General features: G+C 36.3%; 1 protein-coding gene across 1 annotated transcript; it reads right to left on the bottom strand.

The window, feature by feature from the left end:
• Positions 1 to 345: 345 nt before the first annotated feature.
• LOC140142677 (deoxyribonuclease-1-like) lies at positions 346 to 17,953 on the bottom strand. The gene is made up of 11 exons (XM_072164674.1): positions 17,852 to 17,953; positions 15,255 to 15,447; positions 14,516 to 14,610; positions 13,669 to 13,752; positions 9,500 to 9,600; positions 8,746 to 8,864; positions 8,381 to 8,535; positions 6,252 to 6,348; positions 4,156 to 4,214; positions 3,596 to 3,667; positions 346 to 1,326 (listed from the first exon to the last, which is right to left on the bottom strand). The coding sequence occupies exons 2-10, from the start codon at positions 15,432 to 15,434 to the stop codon at positions 3,631 to 3,633; spliced, it is 927 nt and encodes a 308-aa protein (XP_072020775.1). The 5' UTR covers positions 15,435 to 15,447; positions 17,852 to 17,953; the 3' UTR covers positions 346 to 1,326; positions 3,596 to 3,630.
• Positions 17,954 to 21,557: the final 3,604 nt, after the last annotated feature.

The following is a 21,557-nucleotide window of genomic DNA, read 5'->3' as shown; positions in this document are numbered from 1 at the left end:
ACCTCTTATCATGGTTATATTAATTATTAGTTACGGCTTAACATGCTTTACACTCAAACATTGGTTACACATAATTTTTAATTTAGCGTATTACTTTTTAATTAGAATTACTTGTATGAATTTTGTCCGCCCGCACTACATAATTGTACAGGTTAGAGAGCAAATGTATTTTTCCAAAGCTAAATAATACATAACATTTAGCGTATCACTGCAAACGCAATCATTATATGATTTGTCACTTTCTCAACAGAAGTATACTTGCTGTCAATTTCAACCCCTTTGACGGTGTACATACAGGGTGTCCCAGAAAAAATTACCGAGTGAATAAAATTGAACGTAAAATGTAACGCATAGCCTATTTTGTTGTGCATCACATACAAACATTTTATTTGATTCGGTTGATTGGTTGCGAAGAAATTAATGATTACATAATGCGCACATCAATGCAGTTCATTCCAAGTTTGATCAATAGGCGCTTTTTTCATACTCGCTCACCGCTTCCTAAAGTTTGTGTGTCTCATTATAATATTTAGTCCACATTATCTATTTATAATTCGACGGTGTTATGTTATTCATGCTTTCACTGAAGATGAATAACAGTTTGTCCGAGAAACTTTGATTTCTGCAATTGGAAGCTTTCCAACTTTAATTCTTTAGTGCAAATATATTTTATCTTTCCAAAGAACATTTAAGCCATGAGAATGATCAAGTTCTTTGTGATTTGTGATACCATGCAACATTAATGTTGAAGTTTTAAAATATTTAAACTTTGCATTACAGTTTCTTGGAAATATTCTAAAAACAGTAATATGTGTGAGAATTTCTTTTAAGCCAGCTGGAATTTTTTATGCAATAATTCTTTATGCAACATTTATATCAACAAGTACCGAGCATGATCTTACATGAAAGCTTTCATTTTCAATATAGTGCAGGTTTTATCATTTGAACAAACCCTAATTAAATGTTCTGCAAGAAACAGGTTGTTTAAAAATAACGGAAAGGATTTCACAGAACAAAATATGAAGCCCATTGACAGTTAATTGACTATAGTGCGCAATGTGTTGAATGATCTTTCTTTCAAACTTGGAATGAAGTGAATTGTCGCATGCGTTATGTAATCGCTCATCTTCTTCGCAATTAGTCAACCAATTCGAGTTGAATTGACGTATAAGATGCAGCAAAAGATGGGCAACACGCTGGTTTTTAGAATTTTGTATTCTGATGTCTATTTCTCGACTTACGTCCAAATACATTCGCCCGGTAATTTTTTTTCTGGGACACCCTGTATTGTAACAGTACTTGAACATTCGGTCTTCATCATCTGATCTGTAAAAGGGAATATACAAAAGTACATCAATAACGTCACATTTGGTAAATAATAAACTTGTAAGTTAAGATAGATGTAAGCTTATTTGACAAAATAACCAAAACGCATGTGGAACCTTGAGAGTTGCAATGGCTCAAAATGACCAACCCCAAAATCGTATCATTTTGAAAATAAAGTCATGATGATATTGTTGTCTTTTGCTATGATATTCCGGAAGAACTGCAAAACAATTTATCTTAGGTGGCACGTTAGTCCTGATTAAGGAATTTAAAATCATCATATTTTTGCCCACAAAATGAGTATATTTAGGAAAACTGCCTCAGAACACCCTATATTAAATATCACACCTCCACATCATGCATAATCTGAATGAAGATTGGACTTGTCAGGATATGTTTATTAATGTGTAAGCAAACTTAATTTGTCATTTTCCTTTCATAAATATGATTTTGAGAAAAACGTACTTATTTACTCTGTTATACATGTATTTTCGCGTATATTTTTAAGAAATATATTCCTGACAACGAGCGAACTAATTACACATAAAAGACGGGCGTTACTAAAGAACAGATAAAATTACGTGTGTGGTTATAATCGAAAAATTGGACACAAGACAACTTTGAGCACGTCCTTGTCATGTGTTAATCAGAACAATACTATGATACAGAGTAGCAACCAAGAGTGGCAGAGGAAAGATGTGCACAGGTTACGTCAGATATACTGATAGTGCCATAATTTGCTTGCGTAAACGAGATATTTTGCCAAATAGAAAGCAATGAAGTTCAAAATCTGGTTTTATAAAAGGATAATTGACTTCGCTTATAACAGTTTTTGAATAGCATTCAGCACATATTGTTTCAAAATCTTATTTTTGTATAACTTTACGACGGTACCCAATACACTGCGGTTCGATTATCTAAAACCCTTTTTTCGGAGCTTTACATTATTTTAATATCTTGAATTTCTTACCACTCCGGAGTGGAAACAGTACGAAACATCGGGCAACGTGATTGGTCAAAAAGAGAGCAACATTTATTACGCATTGGCCAATCAGAGAATCATCCTTGATCGACAAAAAACATTCATTACGCATTGGCCAATCAGAAAATCACCCTTGATCGACAAATACCGACGTAAAAAAGAAACACTATATGCAAAATATATAATTCCCGATCATGAGAGCCAACATTTTTTTTTTATCTTTTGACAGATAAGAGCCAACTTGGGTAAGCCATATAGTGCACTTATGCTGCACAGCAAACATGATTCGACCTTTGCAGTACTTAAACCTGGTTAACAGGAAATTACTCCAGCCAAATCAATCGATAAAGTCTAGTCTATCCTCCACATTGAATAGTAGACTGATCTTATGCCCAAATATGGCACTTGCCAATCAATAATCACCCACTTGAAATCCTCTGGCTCGCTGCACTGACCAAAGTTATGGACAGATATGGGAGCTGTTTTTGCTGTTATCTGTCATTTACATATCAGGGAAGTACGAACATTTGCAGATGCCCCGCCTACTCAGTTTTTTAGCCTACATGTAATGTATACATTATTCTTGATTGACGTCATTAATACAAAAAATATCCGTCAAGTGGTTTAGCTTTAATGCCCTTCGGTGAGAGCGGTCTACAAGTGAGTGACTAAAAGTTGCATTCGATTTACACATGGAATTTTGCAGGCATGCCCTGCCCTTCCTTACTAAGACACCAAAGTGCGAATATTTCCAAATATCTAAATTAGCTAAACATTTAGGACATGTTAAAAAACTATATTTTCTAGAATTTCGGAGCGTACAGACAATATTGGCCGGTTATTTTTCACACAGTGACGTTAATTAGGCAATGGCCTATACCTCTAACAGACACTATTTGAAGAGGTCACGCGTCAATGGTGAGAGCACTGTGTATTGTGTATAGGAAAATGAACAGTAACTGCAGTATGCACAGATATTTGCGTCGAGCGTACTACGCAAAGACCACACGCTTACGACGCAAGCACACCTTTTGAGAATTTACCAATCATCTTTGGTCGCGCGATCGTATTGTTCCACGAAAAGTACGCTGATGCAACAATACGCAGAAGGTACAACCTCTCCTGAGCGAGAATTGGATAGTTTGCTATAACATGTTTCCCCTGGGCCTCATGGAAGAACAGAGGATACCTTAAAACATCCACTGAATGAGTAACCCAGGCAAAAGAAGAAATAAAACAAACAAACAAACAAACAAACATGTATAATTTCTATTTATACCTTATTACCTGTTAATATGTACACCTTTGCAAAAAGGCAGCTCTCATAATTCGTCTCGATCTTCTTGTTGAAGCTGCGAACTTTAAAAAGGAAAAGGAAACAGATAGGATGTACAACTTCTTATTTTTCCTTATAGCAAGTTAAAGATATGTATGGTGGTAGACCTGTGTGCACTGCAAAAAACACATTTTAGTAAGCAGTAATGCAAATGTAATGACTCATGTCATGCATGTAAGTTTCCCGAATTTCATCTATATAATACTCGGTACCAAATCAAGGGGTTAAGTTTTATGGTTTACAAAACCCTAATATATATTACAAATTATTTGATAAAATAATGTAGAAATCCATCCTGGCTGTGTAATTATCAACAAGATGGTGGACTATCTTAAACTCATCTGATGCTGGATATAAAATAATTAATCATTTTAATTGCCATGTATATTTCCTCATCAAAACCTTCATTTTCAAAATTAAGTTGAAGCAGCTAGCTGCTTTACATGCTTGTAGAGTTTAACATTTTTCTTTTTATGATGAAAGAATTGTTTTATTATAATAGAATACTTACAGTTGTGGCAGCGGTAGGAGATCCAGGTGAATGGGATAATGGTCGCTAACTTCTTTCGCCTGTAATAAATAGCATACACAAGTTTGGCACAGATTATACTCAGCCATTCTAACATAATTGACGAAATATTTTGGTAAGATTGTTTAAAATGGGGACTGCTCTATAATCCGAAGGTTCTAAAATCCGAAGGTTCTTTAGTCCGAAGGTTCGCTAGTCCGAACACGTGTTCATAGCATTCGTTAGTCCGAATTTTAAAAGAGGTTCTCTAGTCCGAAAAAAATTGAAAAGAGGTTCTTTATTCCGACGGTTCTTTATTTCGAAAGTTCTATAGTCCGAATTTTAAAAACGGTTCTCTAGTCCGAATATGAAAATAGTCTCTATAGTCCGAATTTAAAAAAGGGTTCTATAGTCCGAATATGAAAATAGTCTCTATAGTAATAAATGTTAAATGTTGGTATTTATACAGCGCCTTTCACATGTGAACATGTACCAAAGCGCTTTACATTTATTCCGCCGTCGTTAGAATATGTCAGCTGCCATACAATGCCCAATGCATGCTCATACCTTTGGGCGGCGCTCAATGGACAGTATTCATAACAGCTCCCCATTTCACATCTGGGTGGAGAGGAGTAATCGAGATAAAGTGCCTTACTCAAGGGCACAACACGATGGCGTCGCCGGGGCTCGAACCCGCAACCTTCCGATTATGAGTCGTAGCCCGTTCCGCTCGGCCACCGTGCTCCCTAAAGTCCGAATTTTTAAAAGGGTTCTATAGTCCGAATATAGAAATAGGCTCTATAATCCGAATTCAAAAAAGGGTTCTCTAGTCCGAAATTGTAAAACGGTTCTATAGTCCGAAACGGATACCGTGTTCTTTAGTCCGAATCAGTAAAAAGGTTCTATAGTCCGAATTTTTAAAACATTAACATATACTGCGCCCTCTAGCTAGATAATACTAAAGCAGAGTCTATGGCAAACGGGATATGGCGCTACTGCTATTAAAGGGCGCACACCACCAAATCACGATGTAATGACGATGTGATGTAGATGGATTCCGGTAAAAAACAAAAATATTTTTAGAGATATTTTGGCCTTTCTGTGGAAAAAAGAGGCATGTTATAGCTTAAATAAATATTTGAGACCTACACATGAACTTGGATCGCCCAACAAGTTGCATAACACAATTTTTTAATAAAGTAGGCCGTCGGATTGAAAAATGGCCAGAAACGGGTTTTCAGGGTCTACCCTGAACGGGTCGAAAATGAAAAACGGATACAAATGAAGAAAATATCACCAGAATAAAGGTGAACGTTAATGTATGCTACGAAAAATATCCAGAGAAACCAACCATGTTGAACTTCAGCGGATTTGTATTTAACAAGTGATGATTTGACACTGAAACAAATGATAAAAATAAAATTCGGACTATAGAACCCGTTTACCAATTCGGACTAAAGAACACGGTATCCGTTTCGGACTATAGAACCGTTTTGCAATTTCGGACTATAGAACCTTTTTTTCAAATTCGGACTATAGAGCCTATTTCCATATTCGGACTATAGAACCCTTTTTAAAATTCGGACTATAGAGCCTATTTTCATATTCGGACTAGAGAACCGCTTTTAAAATTCGGATTAAAGAACCTCTTTTAATATTCGGATTAGGGAACCTTTTTTGAAATTCGGACTATAGAACCTTCGAAATAAAGAACCGTCGGAATAAAGAACCTTCGTAATAAAGAACCGTCGGATTAAAGAACCTTCGGACTAAAGAACCGTCGGACTAAAGAACCTTCGGACTATAGAGCTTCCACCTTTAAAATAATGTTGTAATGCGTTTTGATCCAAAAAATATTAATAACTTTTTATGACCTTTATATAACCCGACATTTAATGTTATCAAAACGTTTTTACCCAATCCAAAACCCACAATATAACCTGTTTAAAACTTTTTTAAAACGTCGTGTGTTTGCTGGGTTAAAACCCTTTCACGCACCATTTTGTTTGAGCCAGGTCCCACCAAGTGCTCAGTGGCGTGCTCACACGGAGGGACCGTTTAAACAAACAAACAAACAAATATTTGGGGAATAAACCTACCTCCTCGTGCTCTAAACCATGAGCTGAATCGAAGTAATAGACATCTGCGCTTCCAGGTACATATGCTTGTGCCATGCTTTCACCTGCTATGACAAATCTAATGAAAAGAAAGGTAGTTTTATGTTTTATAATATACTCCTCAAAAAAAGTCCGGAAACTTTTAATAACGGTTAAATCAGAAATATTTCCTGTCAACAATGACACCTCATTTGTGACGATAACTTATTCCACGGCTGAGAAACTTTCTTTGAAAGATAGAAAGGTCTCAAAGAAAATGTGCCAAACTGGTCATTGCTGTGCTCATCTCATTGCTTTGAACCAATGAATGAATGAGTCGGCTAATGCATGAATAAAATAATTAATAAAAAAGTTTGCAGAATATCATTTTGAATAAAAAAATTCAGGTGCTAGGATGTGATTAAAAGTTCTACAGGTGGATCTCTCTTGCATGCTGGTCACTTCTTCATAGTGGTCATTTACAAGAAAGTTCTAATCAATCATGGTTCGATTATCAGATTTGGATAAGGCTCGAGCTATTGGTCAGCTTGAGGTTGGCATACCTCAGAATCAAGTTGCGACAACTTTTGGAGTTTCCCGCAGTAGATGATCTACAAGCTAAAAGCCAAGTTTCTTCAGACCGGAGATGTCAAAGACAGACCCAGAAGTAGCCGTCCAAGAAAAAACAACGGCTGCAGAAGACCGGTACATCAGGCTGCCAGCACTTCCAAATCGTAGACTTTTGATATTCCTTACTTATGTTTACTGATGCAAATGGCGCAGACAATGGTGGCAGACTTGGATCATATTGTTTGAGACCGTTCTGTCTTTCAAAGACAGTCACTCAACCGTGGAATAAGTTATAAGTTTTGTATTGATATGAAACAATATGTAGATAGATTTCAAATATTTCTGATATGCAGCCGTTTTTGAAAGTTTCCAAACTCTTTTGAGGAGTTTAATAGAACTACTAATATACGGTAGAGCAGACAAATCTTAACTAGAAACCGAAAGATATCAGTTTCCGTTGTTTGGCTGACGCTATAAGACGAGGTCGCTGTTTGAAAGGAGGGGGGGGGGGGTCTTATAATTTGACAATGGTAGTCATGGTAGTAGTATATTTGTTAATATTCTGAATCATCCAGGTAGATAGATAAATTAAAGATTAAATATCAAACTGATCATCTGGACTTACTGTTTTGAGTTGGCTAAAGTATCAGTTTTGAGTTAGCTACAGTGACAGTGATACTGTAGCCAACTGAAAATCCAAATGATCAGTTTGATATTTAATATTTACTAGTAGTACGTAGTTCGCAATAGAGATTCGGTGATCTAGGAATGTAAAGCCCGGTCCATGCATACGTGTACACGTGATGTTACAATTTTGAATCTGAAAGTTGTCAGGTTCAGCTCCCGTGTCAAAAGTTCGTTGTGTCCAAAAAAAAGATCGCTATGTCGAATATAAAATAAGATTCACCAGTCGAATCTTGCCATAATCCTAACCCTAAAGCTGGTACTAATCCTAGCTAACCTACTTTCATAATTCGACATAACGAACAATTCTTCATATCCGACATAGCGAACGACAAGGTGAACCTGCGACATAGCGAACCTCGATTGTATAACGGGTGGACACCAGTTGGTACATGATTCAAATATACACAAGGGGCTAAAGCGACAATTGACAGTAAACTTCGGTTGTAGTTATAAATGCGCTTTTATAAATTCGCACGTGACTCATGGGCCAAGATCAGCAAGCGTGATCAAATCCTCATGCATTGACCACTATACAGAAAATGTATTAATAATTGAATAGCAAAGTTATTACATGGGGGGATTCCGAATTTGTAATATGTGATCAAAAACAAAATTTTGAAAATATTTGACGACGAAAAAAATATCAACGACGGAAACGTTTACAATATAATCCCAAAGTTGAACAAAATATACAAGCTGCCTACAAGCTGTTATGGCAGCGCGGAAGTGGTCACGTGCGTATTTATAAAATCGCATTTATAAATATACCCGATTAAAAAAGTACACTGAACTTTTGACCAATGAGGTGTCGCACTTTTTTTTACTTGTACATAATATCGTCGTCAACGACAGAGTATAAATTCAACTTTGTGTACCTGTCATATGCGCATTCCGATAATGCGACTGTAGTATCCACGTCGTCCTCAATAAGCCATACGAATCGTTCGTCAGAACGGAAAGTGACCTGGTCCCACTTAGTAGGACCAACATAGCCGCAATCGGCATTGAAGTCACCAGCAAATATCACATCCTGCCAAGTTGAAATAGTGACAAAATAAATAATTTAAAAGGCTATTACAATTTTGATTTAAAATAAAATAATATTTAAATTTAATATTTGGTTTGTAGAATGTTTGGTGCTTTTTTCGTTTAGTTGATTTGGTTGAACTAAGTTACTTTTGAGTTTATATCAATTCAGCACATATGCTTGTTTGTTTTTCGTTTCAGTTTAACCACTTACTTCGAGTTCATTATAATTTCGTGTCAAAAAGTCATCATAGACCATTACTAGGTTATTCATCTCATTGATTGCGTCATCTGGCTTGATATGGCATCCAATCATGGCGAAATCCTGAACAGCTGTGAGAAAAAAGATTAAAATAATATCATAAACTGCATCCTACTTTCTAAATATAAATTATATTATGAAAGTACATTACAAAAGAGTGGTGATCGCCCTAATGGAGTCGCATGGAAAGATATTCAAAATTCCCGCGCCGAAATTACAATGACGTAATGGTTGTTTGTGCTCAATTGTCATCAGCCTTCATTGTATTACTGGTACGTCATTGCACTTGACAATTTCGGCGACCGGGAATTTTGAATATCGCGTGTTGAGAGACGGATGTTTTTATTCGTTTTTATGGTCAATATGAGTTTGTTTAAAGTAATACCGTGTGATTTGTGCTTGATAATTATTTTTCTTACATATAAGGCATAATGTTGTGATTGCAGAAGACCCCCTTCAAAATAAGGTTGTTTCGTAAAACTCTTATATTTCATGAACGTGGTAGGCAATTGTAAAAATTCAAAAAGTATCTGATAGCTGATTTAATTCTCAACCACATCATTTACTTAGTTGTTTACTTAGAGCGTTTTTATGTATTCGTTTAGAGGCTTTTGTTGGCTTTTCAACTTGCAAAATTGTATAATCTTATTCAAAATTGAAATTGAATCTATAACAGGAACACAATAATTATTGGAATCAAACCTACCAGCAACACTTGATCGGAAGCGAACCACGTAAGGCTCTCTTTCAAATATATCGTCTACATCGTCGAATACGTATTCCTCGATCACCTCCACTTTACTTTCTCTGTAAGATGTTTAACAATTAATATATAATATTTTACTACAATCTGGTATATAAAGGCAGATGCTTGTGAATACTATATAGCTTAATGCTTTATTCAAGTATTTCCCTCACCCTATCCCCGGGAATGTGAGAAAATTATGGAGTTGTAATTGTCTGACTTACAACCCGATTACACCCTCTCCTCCGGGAACCACTGTAGGCATTGCATGCCCCACTATCCTTTTGTTTCTACCATCTGTGGGTTGCAGAATCGGGAAATTACACAATGTTATCAGTGTCAGAAAGAAATTCGTAAGATATTTTCTTTCCATGGGTAAATTTAATTTACTTTTCACCTCTGCAATCCCATGCTTCCTGGTGTGTGAACCTGCAAGGGGTTGGACGGTAGCACTTGGGCGGGGGCCAAGCTGAACTTTAACCATAGGTAATTGACATCATGAGCTACACAAAAATGCCTGATAGCAATTGATAGGTCATCCAACTTTACGCAGGGTCAAATTTAAAACTTGCTCAAATTGTGTAAAAAGCCATTCTAATGTATCATTGCTCTAGCCACAAGGATTCGGAAAATGTATAGTTTGACCAATCTATGGCATACCGTTCTTAAGTAAATACATGTAAACAGTCACTTTTAATTCGAATTTTAACACGTTACACTTAGATTTAGAAAACAATGGCTCTAGGGGTTCTACATAAAACAGAACAAATAAGCCTTCTATGGACAATTGCAACAACCTTTCTGGCCATAACGAACCCTTTTATGTCTAAAATAATTGACTCTGGCTCTTGCGTGACTTTTATTTTAGTTCTTCGTAAAGTATTTAAAGTTCTATGTACAGGACAGCTTTTAAGCTGTCCTGTACATAGAACTTTAAATACTTTACGAAGAACTAAAATAAAAGAACCCTTCAGCTTGAAAGAACCCTTCAGCTTGTACTCTGAATCTTTTTCTCTACCCAGCCAACAATTTTATCTTGTAACAACATTGTATAAAAGTCAGCTATGTTGTAAATACGTAAATTTGTGAACTCGAATTCGTGTGGTGACTACGTTATTTTGGACGTTGATATTACGTCCTTATGATGTTGTTTCGGCGTCAAGTTGGGAACGCTTTATTCAAACGTCGAACGTTATAACAACGTTTGAATTCAGAAAGTTAATTTCAAAAGTGTTTGAGACGTAACTACCACGTCATTACCGAATGTTTCAAAAAGGCTTTTTAAAATCATGTCGAGGTACGTTGTAAATACGACGTTGGAGAGATTGCGATTTCCAAACGTACGTATCGAACGTGCGTGGAATCTTTTCAAAATCACTCTCCTGTGACGGTCCCCCCGTACGTATCGTAAGCCATAGCTATCAGAATTCGAGTGGGCCCAGTCGACCGGGAAATTTCTCGGTCGTCCGGATAAAATTCTTATTTTAGTTCACTCGCACGACACACTCACTAAATCGGACAGCCCATTTTTAGCCTTTGTTTCACTCGACCGGGATAAGAGGCGTGGTATGTCCACGTGATTAGCCCGGTCGTAGAGTACAGACAGAGTGTACTGGCTCCCAATACGACCGGGCTACCAGTTCTGTTATCATTTACCAGACAAAGAAAAATACACATGCCTCATATGAATGCATAGACCATGTGCGTATATTGTGACCATTGAACACTCTTATTGCTGGGCCTACCTATACCTTACATGCAGTGTTCAAGCGTTCATAAACACTGCATGATTAAATTTAAAAATCAAAAGACAACACAGAAGATATCGACAATTAGGCATATGCAGTATTTTGAATGTTATGCATTACAATATTATTTTACTTGGACAACCAATATCGAATAATTCATGTCATAAACTGCGTTTCCGAGTTCTTATTGCATTGTTGAATTAACAAAGTACGCAGAGGAGACTTGACATGATAGTAGTCTGTTACTGTGTTTTCTTACGAAACACATTCTAGATGTCATTGTTGGTATTATATAAATAGGAACGACTAGAAATTTAAAAATACAGGACCTATGGAGTAGACTTAAAGTAAACCTTTGTTGTCTAATCACATATCTAAAATAATGTAGCTACCAGATTTGGAAAAACGGTGCATTCATTGCATTCTAATTAGACCTAAATAATAGACCTCCAATAGTTTAAGACCCGCTGTATACTTTTCTATACGTAGAATGTTCGATGCAAAATGTTGTTAACATTATATTTTCTTTCTTTTGAGTAAGCAACACCCCCCTTTCAATTTACAATATTAAATGCACTGTTCTTGCTTCAGCACAGCGCTCTATAGGCATACCGGGCTATCACCTTTTGACCTAGCAGAAGTAGCCGAGATAATTGGACATAAATCTTCATTCATGCCTTGATCTTGAACTTTGAGAATCCCATGTCCACATCTCAGTTATATATAGTTAACTGGCCACAAGTGGTTGAAATTGGAGTTGCCATCAGGGGATTTCCCTGCTAGCTGAGCTGAGATTGATTCCAAATGCCGTTAGTTTGTGTATCATTACTTGTTCAACAACTTATTTTATTTAGTATTAATTATTGAAGTATGAACTTTCTATGAATGAAATTATCTTGTAGTTGTTTTATGTACTATTATAAACGTTTGAGTCAAATGATGTTTAGATTGTTATTAATTTTAATAATAATTATATTGTCATGAATAGTGAATAGATAATACCAATCAGGATAAACCAGGGGATTCAATAAGGCTACCCACTCGACTGGAATGTAATAAGACCAGCTTACGTTTCACTCGACCGGGCCACAAGACGAAACTCTTGTGTTTCACTTGTCAATCAATATGTTTCGCTTGTCAATACACGTTTCGCATGTATTTGGTACGAGTAATCCAACCAGCCAATCAGACCCGGTCGTAAGGTTTGCTTATTCATGATTGACACATGTGGTCACCTGAATCGGCATCCGAATCCCGCTCGTTAGCTCAAGTTTACTGCACCTTTTATAATGTACATGCGACGTCGACCGGGATATACAATCTGATTGGCTACATAAACACACTCGTACCGAATTCACTTAATACCTCCAGGGTTCAATCATAGGCCAGTTCTCGAAGCTTGTATAGAGACAAAGCCTCTCAGACTTCAAACGGGGCTGCGGGGGTGCTACCTCAATGGATATTATTATTTTTTTAAATAGATTTACCCCCTTAAGTTATACATAATAAATATGACTAACACTAAATGTGTGAAATTGGTTATAATTATGGCCTTTTTTAAAGTTACTACTGATTGGCACACGACTGATCCCGGGCTGATCATACGCCCAATGGGCTGAGTGTCCTACAACCAAGAAACCGACCCTTTATCGTATTTGCTACATGTAGGTGGGCATACCAGTTTTGAAGGTATCACGGACAATTACACGCAATATAAGATGATATGATGGCAAATGAAGTTGCTCCATTGCCGGACCTGTATAATGCTTTACTGTCTTACAGTTATATAGTCATGTTTAGTATTTTTGAGCTGTGTATAAGTGGGAAAAGGTATGCACTTGGGATTATATTCATATATTTTGGTTTATTGCAGTAGAGTTGTGAATACCCCTGTGATCATATTATGGCGTAGCTACTACCGGTTATATCAGATAGCCAACAAAATTATTATCATGCTCTTTCCACGTGCCTTTTTCACAAGCTCCACGCTCTGTGGGCGGGTCAAAAGTCCGGTCGCATGGAAATTCACCGAGTCGATAATCTTGGCCGAATGGAAAACTGTAAGACCGAGTGGGCTCATTGCGTGATTGGTTAAGATGCTCGGTCGTGCGGATTTAGCCCGGTCGACCAAGAAAAATCTCACTCGACCGGACCCACTCGAAAACTGATAGACATGGCCAACGATACGTACGTTCGATGCTACGTATGGAAATCGCAATCTCTCTGTTACCTTATTACAACGTCAGCGTCAACTGTAGTGTGTTGGCTGAGTAACAGTGTATAAGATCATCTCTGCTAGCTACATCCCACAAAACAAAATAATCCGAGGGATATTTAGATTACCAATATTTTCAAAGATAATGCAAATCATAAACCACGTACTTGTAAAAGTATGCGTATTGTTCTTTACTCGATGATCGCCCCAGACGCTCACTTACAACCAATCCGTACTGTTCACATGCTGGCCTGGAACAAGAAAGATAATTTATAACATGATTACTAATTAATATAAATCTTCTATAGATTTTTGAAATTAATGAAAAAAAAAAAAACGAATGTTTGTGTGGTTTAATGAAGACAGTGTTCATCCAGGGAATTTGGTAGAGGTTTGTAAAAGCGCTAATGCTAATAACAAACGCTATTAGCATTAAGCTCTATATCCCAGGTATTGGCGCTAATAATGCTAATTTGTAATGAGCGCTATAGCATCGGTATTAGTACTTATTTGCGCTGGTAATCGCTAATTAGCGCTAAGCGCTATTTCAAAGTTCGAAGTCTCTTGTACGCGCTATTAACACAATTAGCCAAATTAGAGCTAATTAACACGTACTCGCTGATTAGCAAAATTAGCGCTAATTAGCGCTATATCATCGGTATTAGCGCTAGTAACGCTAGTGCTGGCTAATTAGTAATAATCGGTGCGATAACACAAATCAGTGTCCTTCATTTTAGAATTCTGCACGTGACAATATTAATGCTAATAGCGTGATTAGCTCTAAATAGCATATACTCGGCGCTAATTATCAATAAGCGCCATATCACATGTATTACCGCTCATTATAGGTTGTTCAATAATTATGAGCCATGGAGAGGGTAAAATTAGGGGGGCAAAAAAAATTTGGCCAGCCAAATGGGATTGTGGCGCAAGCAAATTTTGGCCAGCCGAGAAGAGTAAGGGAAATGCATAATTGAAAACATTGACAAAATTATCAGTATGTATTACACTTACAGTTCAGAGTTCACACGAAGCTGCAAATCTTCGATGACTTTCTCTGTGCTGTCTCGGATTTCCATAACGAATACTATGTCATAGCGCTTGATTATCTGCAAAAAGATCCGTCCACGATAAGATAATAAAAAATTAGTTGAATTTCTGGTGTTGCAAGGTATAAACTACTCCATATATTCTTAATTTTTTTAAATCATTTATTTTATTGTGATATTTAAATCCCCGCACACCACATTTTCAGCTCTATTTTCTAGAGGCCTGATGGAAATGATTACACCCCGTGGCAATTGCGGAAACGTTTACAATATAATCACAACGTTGAACAAAATAGACAACACTCGAGTTGTTGACAACGTTTGCATTCAAATGTACAGGAAGACCAATCGCTATGTAGAAGGTCACTTCGAGACTTACTGTCTACAATCTATATGGCAACGCGGAGGCACTCACGTGCGTATTTATAAATACGCATTTATAAATATAGTCGAAGCATTCTGTATCAGAATTGATATTGCCTTCTTAATGTGCCACATTATCAATCATACTATTGCTGTTTTACAGGCTACCGATACATTTTGGCTATATCCATTTTCTGACAAGCAAGGTAAAGATCACATCATAGAATGCGTCTTCCCCGTGTCACTTCTCACATTTCAAGAAATAAAACGAATAGCTTTGCCATTACTATCTATGAAATTTGAAAAACAGAAAATAGTCGGTTAAAATAATGAACACATACCCTTACAAGTTGCTGTACAACATTCTCTTTAGAAAACTTCGATGCACCAAAAATTTGGATATTGAATGATGAAATCCGAAGCGGTTTTTTCATGAGCGAAGAGAGAGGTTCACTTGAAGCACTACCGATGAACATTAGTGTTGTCATCAACGCCAATAGAGTGAGCCTAGAGGTTGCCATCTTCTTAATGTGACTGAAAGAATTATAAAACAAACATTAAATTAGACTGGAACAGAAAATTTCTTAGTACAGGTATTTGGAGAGGGTGACAGCCACGAGTTACCCCAAATCACAGCGGCAGATAATGACTCTTTACACCCCTTAATATTGCGTTTTATCGTACTTTGGTTAATTCATTGCGGTTAAAAATATAATGTTATGACTGCTCAACAAGAGAGGACTTCCTTTTATTTTCATCTTTCGACATAATCCCCTTTTTTATGAACTGAGCGGTTTGTTGCCAAACCATGCATATGTACATTGTGGGAGACTACGTACATTCATGGACTTGTGTACAATAGAGATTTAATAGATTCTGAAAACAAAGAGGTATTAAACCTACATTGACTGTGGGGGATCGAACACAATAATGTATCATATTTTTAGGTAACCTACTTTTAATTATGTTTCCTGTGCGGAGACAAACATCCATACATTCGTTCTTTGTGTGCTAACAATAGTAACTAGAGGTGTAGTGGTCTTGCGACCACAAAGACAGCACTTAAAGCCATATTATAACATTTGCTGAGGAGGACGCCCTCACTGAATTGTTTAAATTCATTTTTTTACACGATTAAATTGTACTATATTAAACCAATATAGCCTGCAAAAATCAAGACTCTAGGTGCTGTAGTTTTGTCAAAATCCGAGATTTTGAATAAAACGCCGGATTCGGCGCTTTATTATTACGATGGAATTGTTAGTCGAACGCATACACGATGTTCATACCACACAGTACGTACACGGCGTGCGGGACGGTGATATACGCAACAAAAGGTCGTACTATAACATGACCGAAGGAGTGGTACGTATTGGCGACATGTGCGCTGGTAGTATTAAAATACCAATTTTCTTTGCTTTGCCGTAGTTGTTCGGCTCAAAAATAAAAGGGGATATATCTGATAGTAAAAGCTAGCATTTTATGGCAAAGAAATGCTAATCTATTTTGTTTGAAAATGTTATAATATGGCTTTAATGACCATAAGCCCCAAATTTGCGAACACCCAATAGACACTGACTAATCATAAGTCAATATAATGCCAATGCATGTGTGCAAGTGACGTCACCCGGCTATGCTGTTTGTGGTAGAAGACGCATTTTGAATGTATTGTATCTTGGACCAGAAGTGACCCCTTAATGACCTCTGACCTCAAATCTTTAAACACCCTAGAGACACTGGCTAATGCCAATACATGTTTGCAAGTGGCGTCACCCTGCTATGTTGTTTGTGGTAGAAATTTATTTATTTTATATTTCAAAATGACAGGCAATTTGACTTTGATATGAGCAGAAACGTAACTAACCCCTATTTTGCTTTTAAAAACAATAGGGCCTATTGTAACATTTCTGCAAAATATCAGTTTTCACTATTTGTGCTCCGAGCGGATGACTCAAAACAAAGGAAATTGCTACGTTCCAGCACCTATGTCACAAAATAATGTTTGTCACTCTAAATTTGGAGTTTTCATAATTATAACAAAACCAAAATTTTTGACAATGACCTGACAGTTTCGTATGTCTTGGACGACATACTTCTTCAGAGTGATTGGTATCCCATCATCCTCTGAGCTGGTTGTAACACAGCTCCATCCCTTGTGGTGTGGTCTTGATGAGAGGGTCATACACGTGACGTAAATGGTAGCCCCCCCGACCCTGTTCATGACATACGAAGCTATCAGGTCAGTGTCAAACGTTTTGGTTTTGTTATGAAAACTCCAAATTATAATTATCTACAAACCTGATGAATCTCTTCACAAGTTTGTCACTCTGTTAATTGATGTGTAAAATGACCTTCCCGCACGCCATGTACGTACACTTCTCCCGTACACATATGGCAGTGTTATTAAAAAGTACATTACAATCGTATAAAAATCATAATATTGAAAAACATTAACCTCATGAAATACAAAAAGAGCAGAACAACACTTAATAAACATTAAACACTTACAATGTATATATAGGCTTGTATAGTGAAGGTATATAGGGTGTTAATTTATTAACATTAAAACACGTAAAAATATTAAGATGTTTATGTTATTATTAATACAAGATAGTCTTTAAAGTGTGCTTTTTAACACTATCTTTAGTTTTAGTGTTTATAAATTAACAGTCCTATACCTTCACTGTACCAGCCTTAAATCATTAAAGTGTTCATTATTAAGTGTCAAGTTGCTTTTAGCTGTGTATGCCTACTTAGGGGCTGTGCTATAATCATGAGCCCCGGGGGGAATTTTCAAGCGGTGTGCAAAAAAAAAAAATGCTTGCCCCATCCCCCCCCCCTCGGCCTGCCAAAAATATAATATATAAATAGTATTCAGTTTAACCAGGGGTTTAACCAAATTACAAAAAAAACCATAAAATAACTGTTTAATACTTACTCGTACTGTCTGTTCTTCAAATAAGGTAATAATAATTATTAATTTCAACAACACTGCACTATTTTCCCTCACTTGGACCGCTTCGCTAGGTCGACTAGCGTCTTCAGCAGATGATGATGCTGTAATGATTATCGGAAATGGTGTTCTCTTTAGGCCTATATTTGATGTTGATTTTTAAAGGCTTGTGTGGGTCAATTGTCAAAACGTTAATTAAATATAAAACGTGCCCATAGATGCCCTGGAGGTCACGGGGGGTGGGGGGGGGGGGGGTAATGGTACAATGATTTGAAAATGCTCAAAATTAATGAAACAGTATCTCAAAATGTTCGTCTTGATACCAATAACAAAAAAGTTAAATTAGTTCATTAATCTAAGATGTTTAGTTTTGGAGATATGGTAGAACCATGTTCCCCCTGCCCCCACCCCCGCTAGTTACGCCACTGACTAGAGTCTATGGTCAAAGTCATCCTCTCGATTCAAGGATTCCAAAATAGTTTCCTAAATGTACCATGCTCGGTTTTTCTGAAATTTGGTAAAAATATCAAAGGCCTATTGAACACCTGTAAGAAAAAAACTCTTCTTTGGTATTTATTGGTGGGATCATGTAAAGTGTTTCTTAACATAGGCCTATGCCTAATGTCTGACAACCTCGGGTTTGATGTATTCGTGTCAATTTGTTGCCGCCAGGTAGTCGTGTTCCGATATAAAATCGTATAAATAAATAAAATAAATAATCTTTGATTTTGACTGAATGGGTTTTATTGATAATTTTATTTGTGTCCATCCGAGGATTGCAAAAAGTAATATCCCATAATTCACTGCGCACAATTGACGCGATTCCAAATACAGCGCGCCACCAACGACGGCAGTGAAAATTGGCATTTCCCGTGTCTGGGGTCGACATCCCTTTTCATCAACCATAGCTGACCATGTTTGTGATTATTAGGCCTACTCTAAAAACACAATGTTTTATAGTACTTTTTGAAATTTTTTGAGATTTTCTGTGTTGAAGTGAAATATTGCAGTTTGATATTCACAGATGTCCTTTTCTAAAACCCGCAAACTTGATGTTGATACTAGTTGTTTCCTTTTTGTTATACATTTTCTAAAACCGCCCTTTTTTGTTTTTAAACTTTACGATGCTTTTCAGCCCGATACGCGCGAGCCTAGTCAATGCGAAGTAGGCCTAGGCCTGTCCTTTTTAATGGAAAACGCATAGGTTTTATTTTGGTTATTAGAATAAATTGTTTTAATTCTTTCTGAATTTATTGTTTGTTCAATACGATAATAATATAACATCAGCATACTTAAGAACATCCATACTAATACTATAGGTGTTGCGTTTTTGTAATCGGCCTACATTTTCTAAAAATGGGTTTTTTTTGCACGAAGGCGCATAGCGGCCCGCCGCGCGGGATAGGCCTACAGCAAAGACATTCAAGTACATTTTAAAAAGATTCTTAATGTCTCATTACTTATAAACATGCATCACATTGGTTTGCCGTTTTTGTTATTATTGTAATTGTTTTTTAAATTTGTATTTTTAATTATATTAGGCTACTATCAAACATTAAAAAAATTACGATCACAATAAAAACACTTTGTAGGCATAGCCTACCGCATAAAAATAACATTTATTTTTTTTGTTAATATTTCAATTTGAGACTTTAATGCCTAAGTTCAACAATACCTCATAGAGTTCTAGCATTATAATAAAGATGAAGAAAGTTTCAAACTGCAAAAGAGTAGGCCTACGTTAATTTTAAAAGATCATTATTTTAAGGCATATCAAGAAAATACGCATGAAACAACTTCTTAACTTTAGAACCAAGTAGGCCTATGCTAGATAGACCTTTGGTGTTTTCAGTTTAAAATGATAGCCTATTGTACGTGTAATGTATAATAATTACAGTAACACAATTTTCAAAAATGCCTCCTTTGGCCCCCATGAACCAGATCGTGTCACAATTAAGGTTTAAATTTGACAATTGTCATGCCCGATTTTAATATTAATTCATGTTTCTTTTTCATATTTTATTTTTACTTCCGCTTTCTTGCATGTCATACCATCTTTATTTCATCTTTCCCATTTAATAATTCATAACCCAAGGAAATTTACTCTTAATGTAGGCCTAGGCCTACTCCCAAATAGCACACGTTGGTTGGAATGAGTTTCTTTTTAGACATATTATCGGTCGGCACAACATTGAAAAATCAAAAACTTTTTCAAATAAATATTCAATTGGACAATTTTAAACACCTAGGCCTAGGCCTATACATGTTTTTTTTTAAAGAAAAAGAAAATGAGAAAGATTAAAATCTTTCCCATTTTCTTTTTCTTTCTCGTGAAATTATAAGTCAACACTGTGAAAAGAACTGAACTGTATAGTGTAGCCCAACCTTTACGGCATTGTGGACTTTGGCCAAATTGGAAAGGTTTAAATTCGGAGGGTCGACATTTCTTGCATATTAAATAATGGATCAGGCCCATGGATCAAGGACTCAACCTAAAGTAAAGAGGTCAAATCTGGGGATGGACGCATTGTTTAGGTTAGGCCTGCTTCATTTGAGACTGAAGGGGCGAACCGGGACCCCCCCCACACACACACCGATTTACGGTGAAGGATATACTGTACAATAAGGGACAATTTGCAGTTCAAAAAAAAAAAAAAAACAAGATAACTTAACATGCTTAACAATGTAGTTTGGAGGCCATTATAGGCCTAAATGAAAATGAAAACGTGCCTATTCATACAGAAGGGTAGGCCTATTGAGGGCTGAGCCCCCAGCCCCAGTTCATAAGCCTATGTAATTTTGTTGACAGAATTGCACCACGAGAGTTTATTTTAAAAATTAACAGGTTTATTAATTTTGTTTAGTGCAAGTATATATTTTCTCCCGACATTATACATTGGGGCCAAAGTGTTTTGTTTATAGGGCTATAGAAGGAAATGGCTTCTAAATTTACGACCTTTCGTGATCATACAGTAGGCCTACATCATGCTACAAAGAGCGTTTCAAAATGTCACACGAAAAATGCTTTAAAACAATTAATTCATATCTATTAAAGTTTGTAAAAAGGTTATAAATGTAAAACATCTATAGGCCTAGGAAAAAAATTAAAAAAATAAAAACAAGACAAGCGTTCAAAACATTTATGAAAACCAAAAGCTTTTATCTTAATCATGTATCACGCATGGTAATAACTATGGGAAAAGTTATCCAAACAAGAAATAAAAAAGGCACGAATTTGTGTTTTAGATTAAATTTCCTATTTGCTATTATAGGCCTACCCAAACTCGAAAATTGACATTTTGACATCGGGTTTATAGGCTTAGATGGTCGATCAGAGACATCAACATTTTTGACATCTAGTTTTAACCGTAGATGGTTGAATAGGAATAGAGTACATTTGAAATTCGAAAACGTTTTAATCGTATTAAAAAAAAAAATGCTTTACGCTGTTCATGCTGTTAAAATATGTATTGAATATTTCGTTATTCTAAATATTGAGAATTAGGCCTACTTTACTTAAAACAAACAAGGTTTAAAAATTGGTTTTTTTTAAGGATATGCATGAGGGTCTAAGTAAGTAGGCCTATCCCCAATCATATTTTTTTTAATCAAGTCTATTATAGGCCTACTTACAACAAAGCTTAAAGACCAGAAAGTGTTTTCTTTTCTTGTAAACGAGAGCCTAAAGTAT

This window comes from Amphiura filiformis, chromosome 20, assembly GCF_039555335.1.
Source record: "Amphiura filiformis chromosome 20, Afil_fr2py, whole genome shotgun sequence".
NCBI classification, from domain to species: Eukaryota; Metazoa; Echinodermata; class Ophiuroidea; order Amphilepidida; family Amphiuridae; genus Amphiura; species Amphiura filiformis.
Note: the sequence above shows the minus strand (reverse complement) of the source record. Positions and strands in the feature narration are given on the sequence as shown.

What these genes read in the sequence shown, in the direction of transcription:
- LOC140142677 (XM_072164674.1), bottom strand. Translation starts at nt 15,434, where the DNA reads ATGGCAACCTCTAGGCTCACTCTATTGGCGTTGATGACAACACTAATG. An exon ending in CTTCGTGTGAACTCTGAACT is followed by an intron (nt 13,753 to 14,515) that starts GTAAGTGTAATA and finishes TTCTTGTTCCAG; the next exon opens with GCCAGCATGTGAACAGTACG. An exon ending in CTTCCGATCAAGTGTTGCTG is followed by an intron (nt 8,865 to 9,499) that starts GTAGGTTTGATT and finishes TTTTTCTCACAG; the next exon opens with CTGTTCAGGATTTCGCCATG.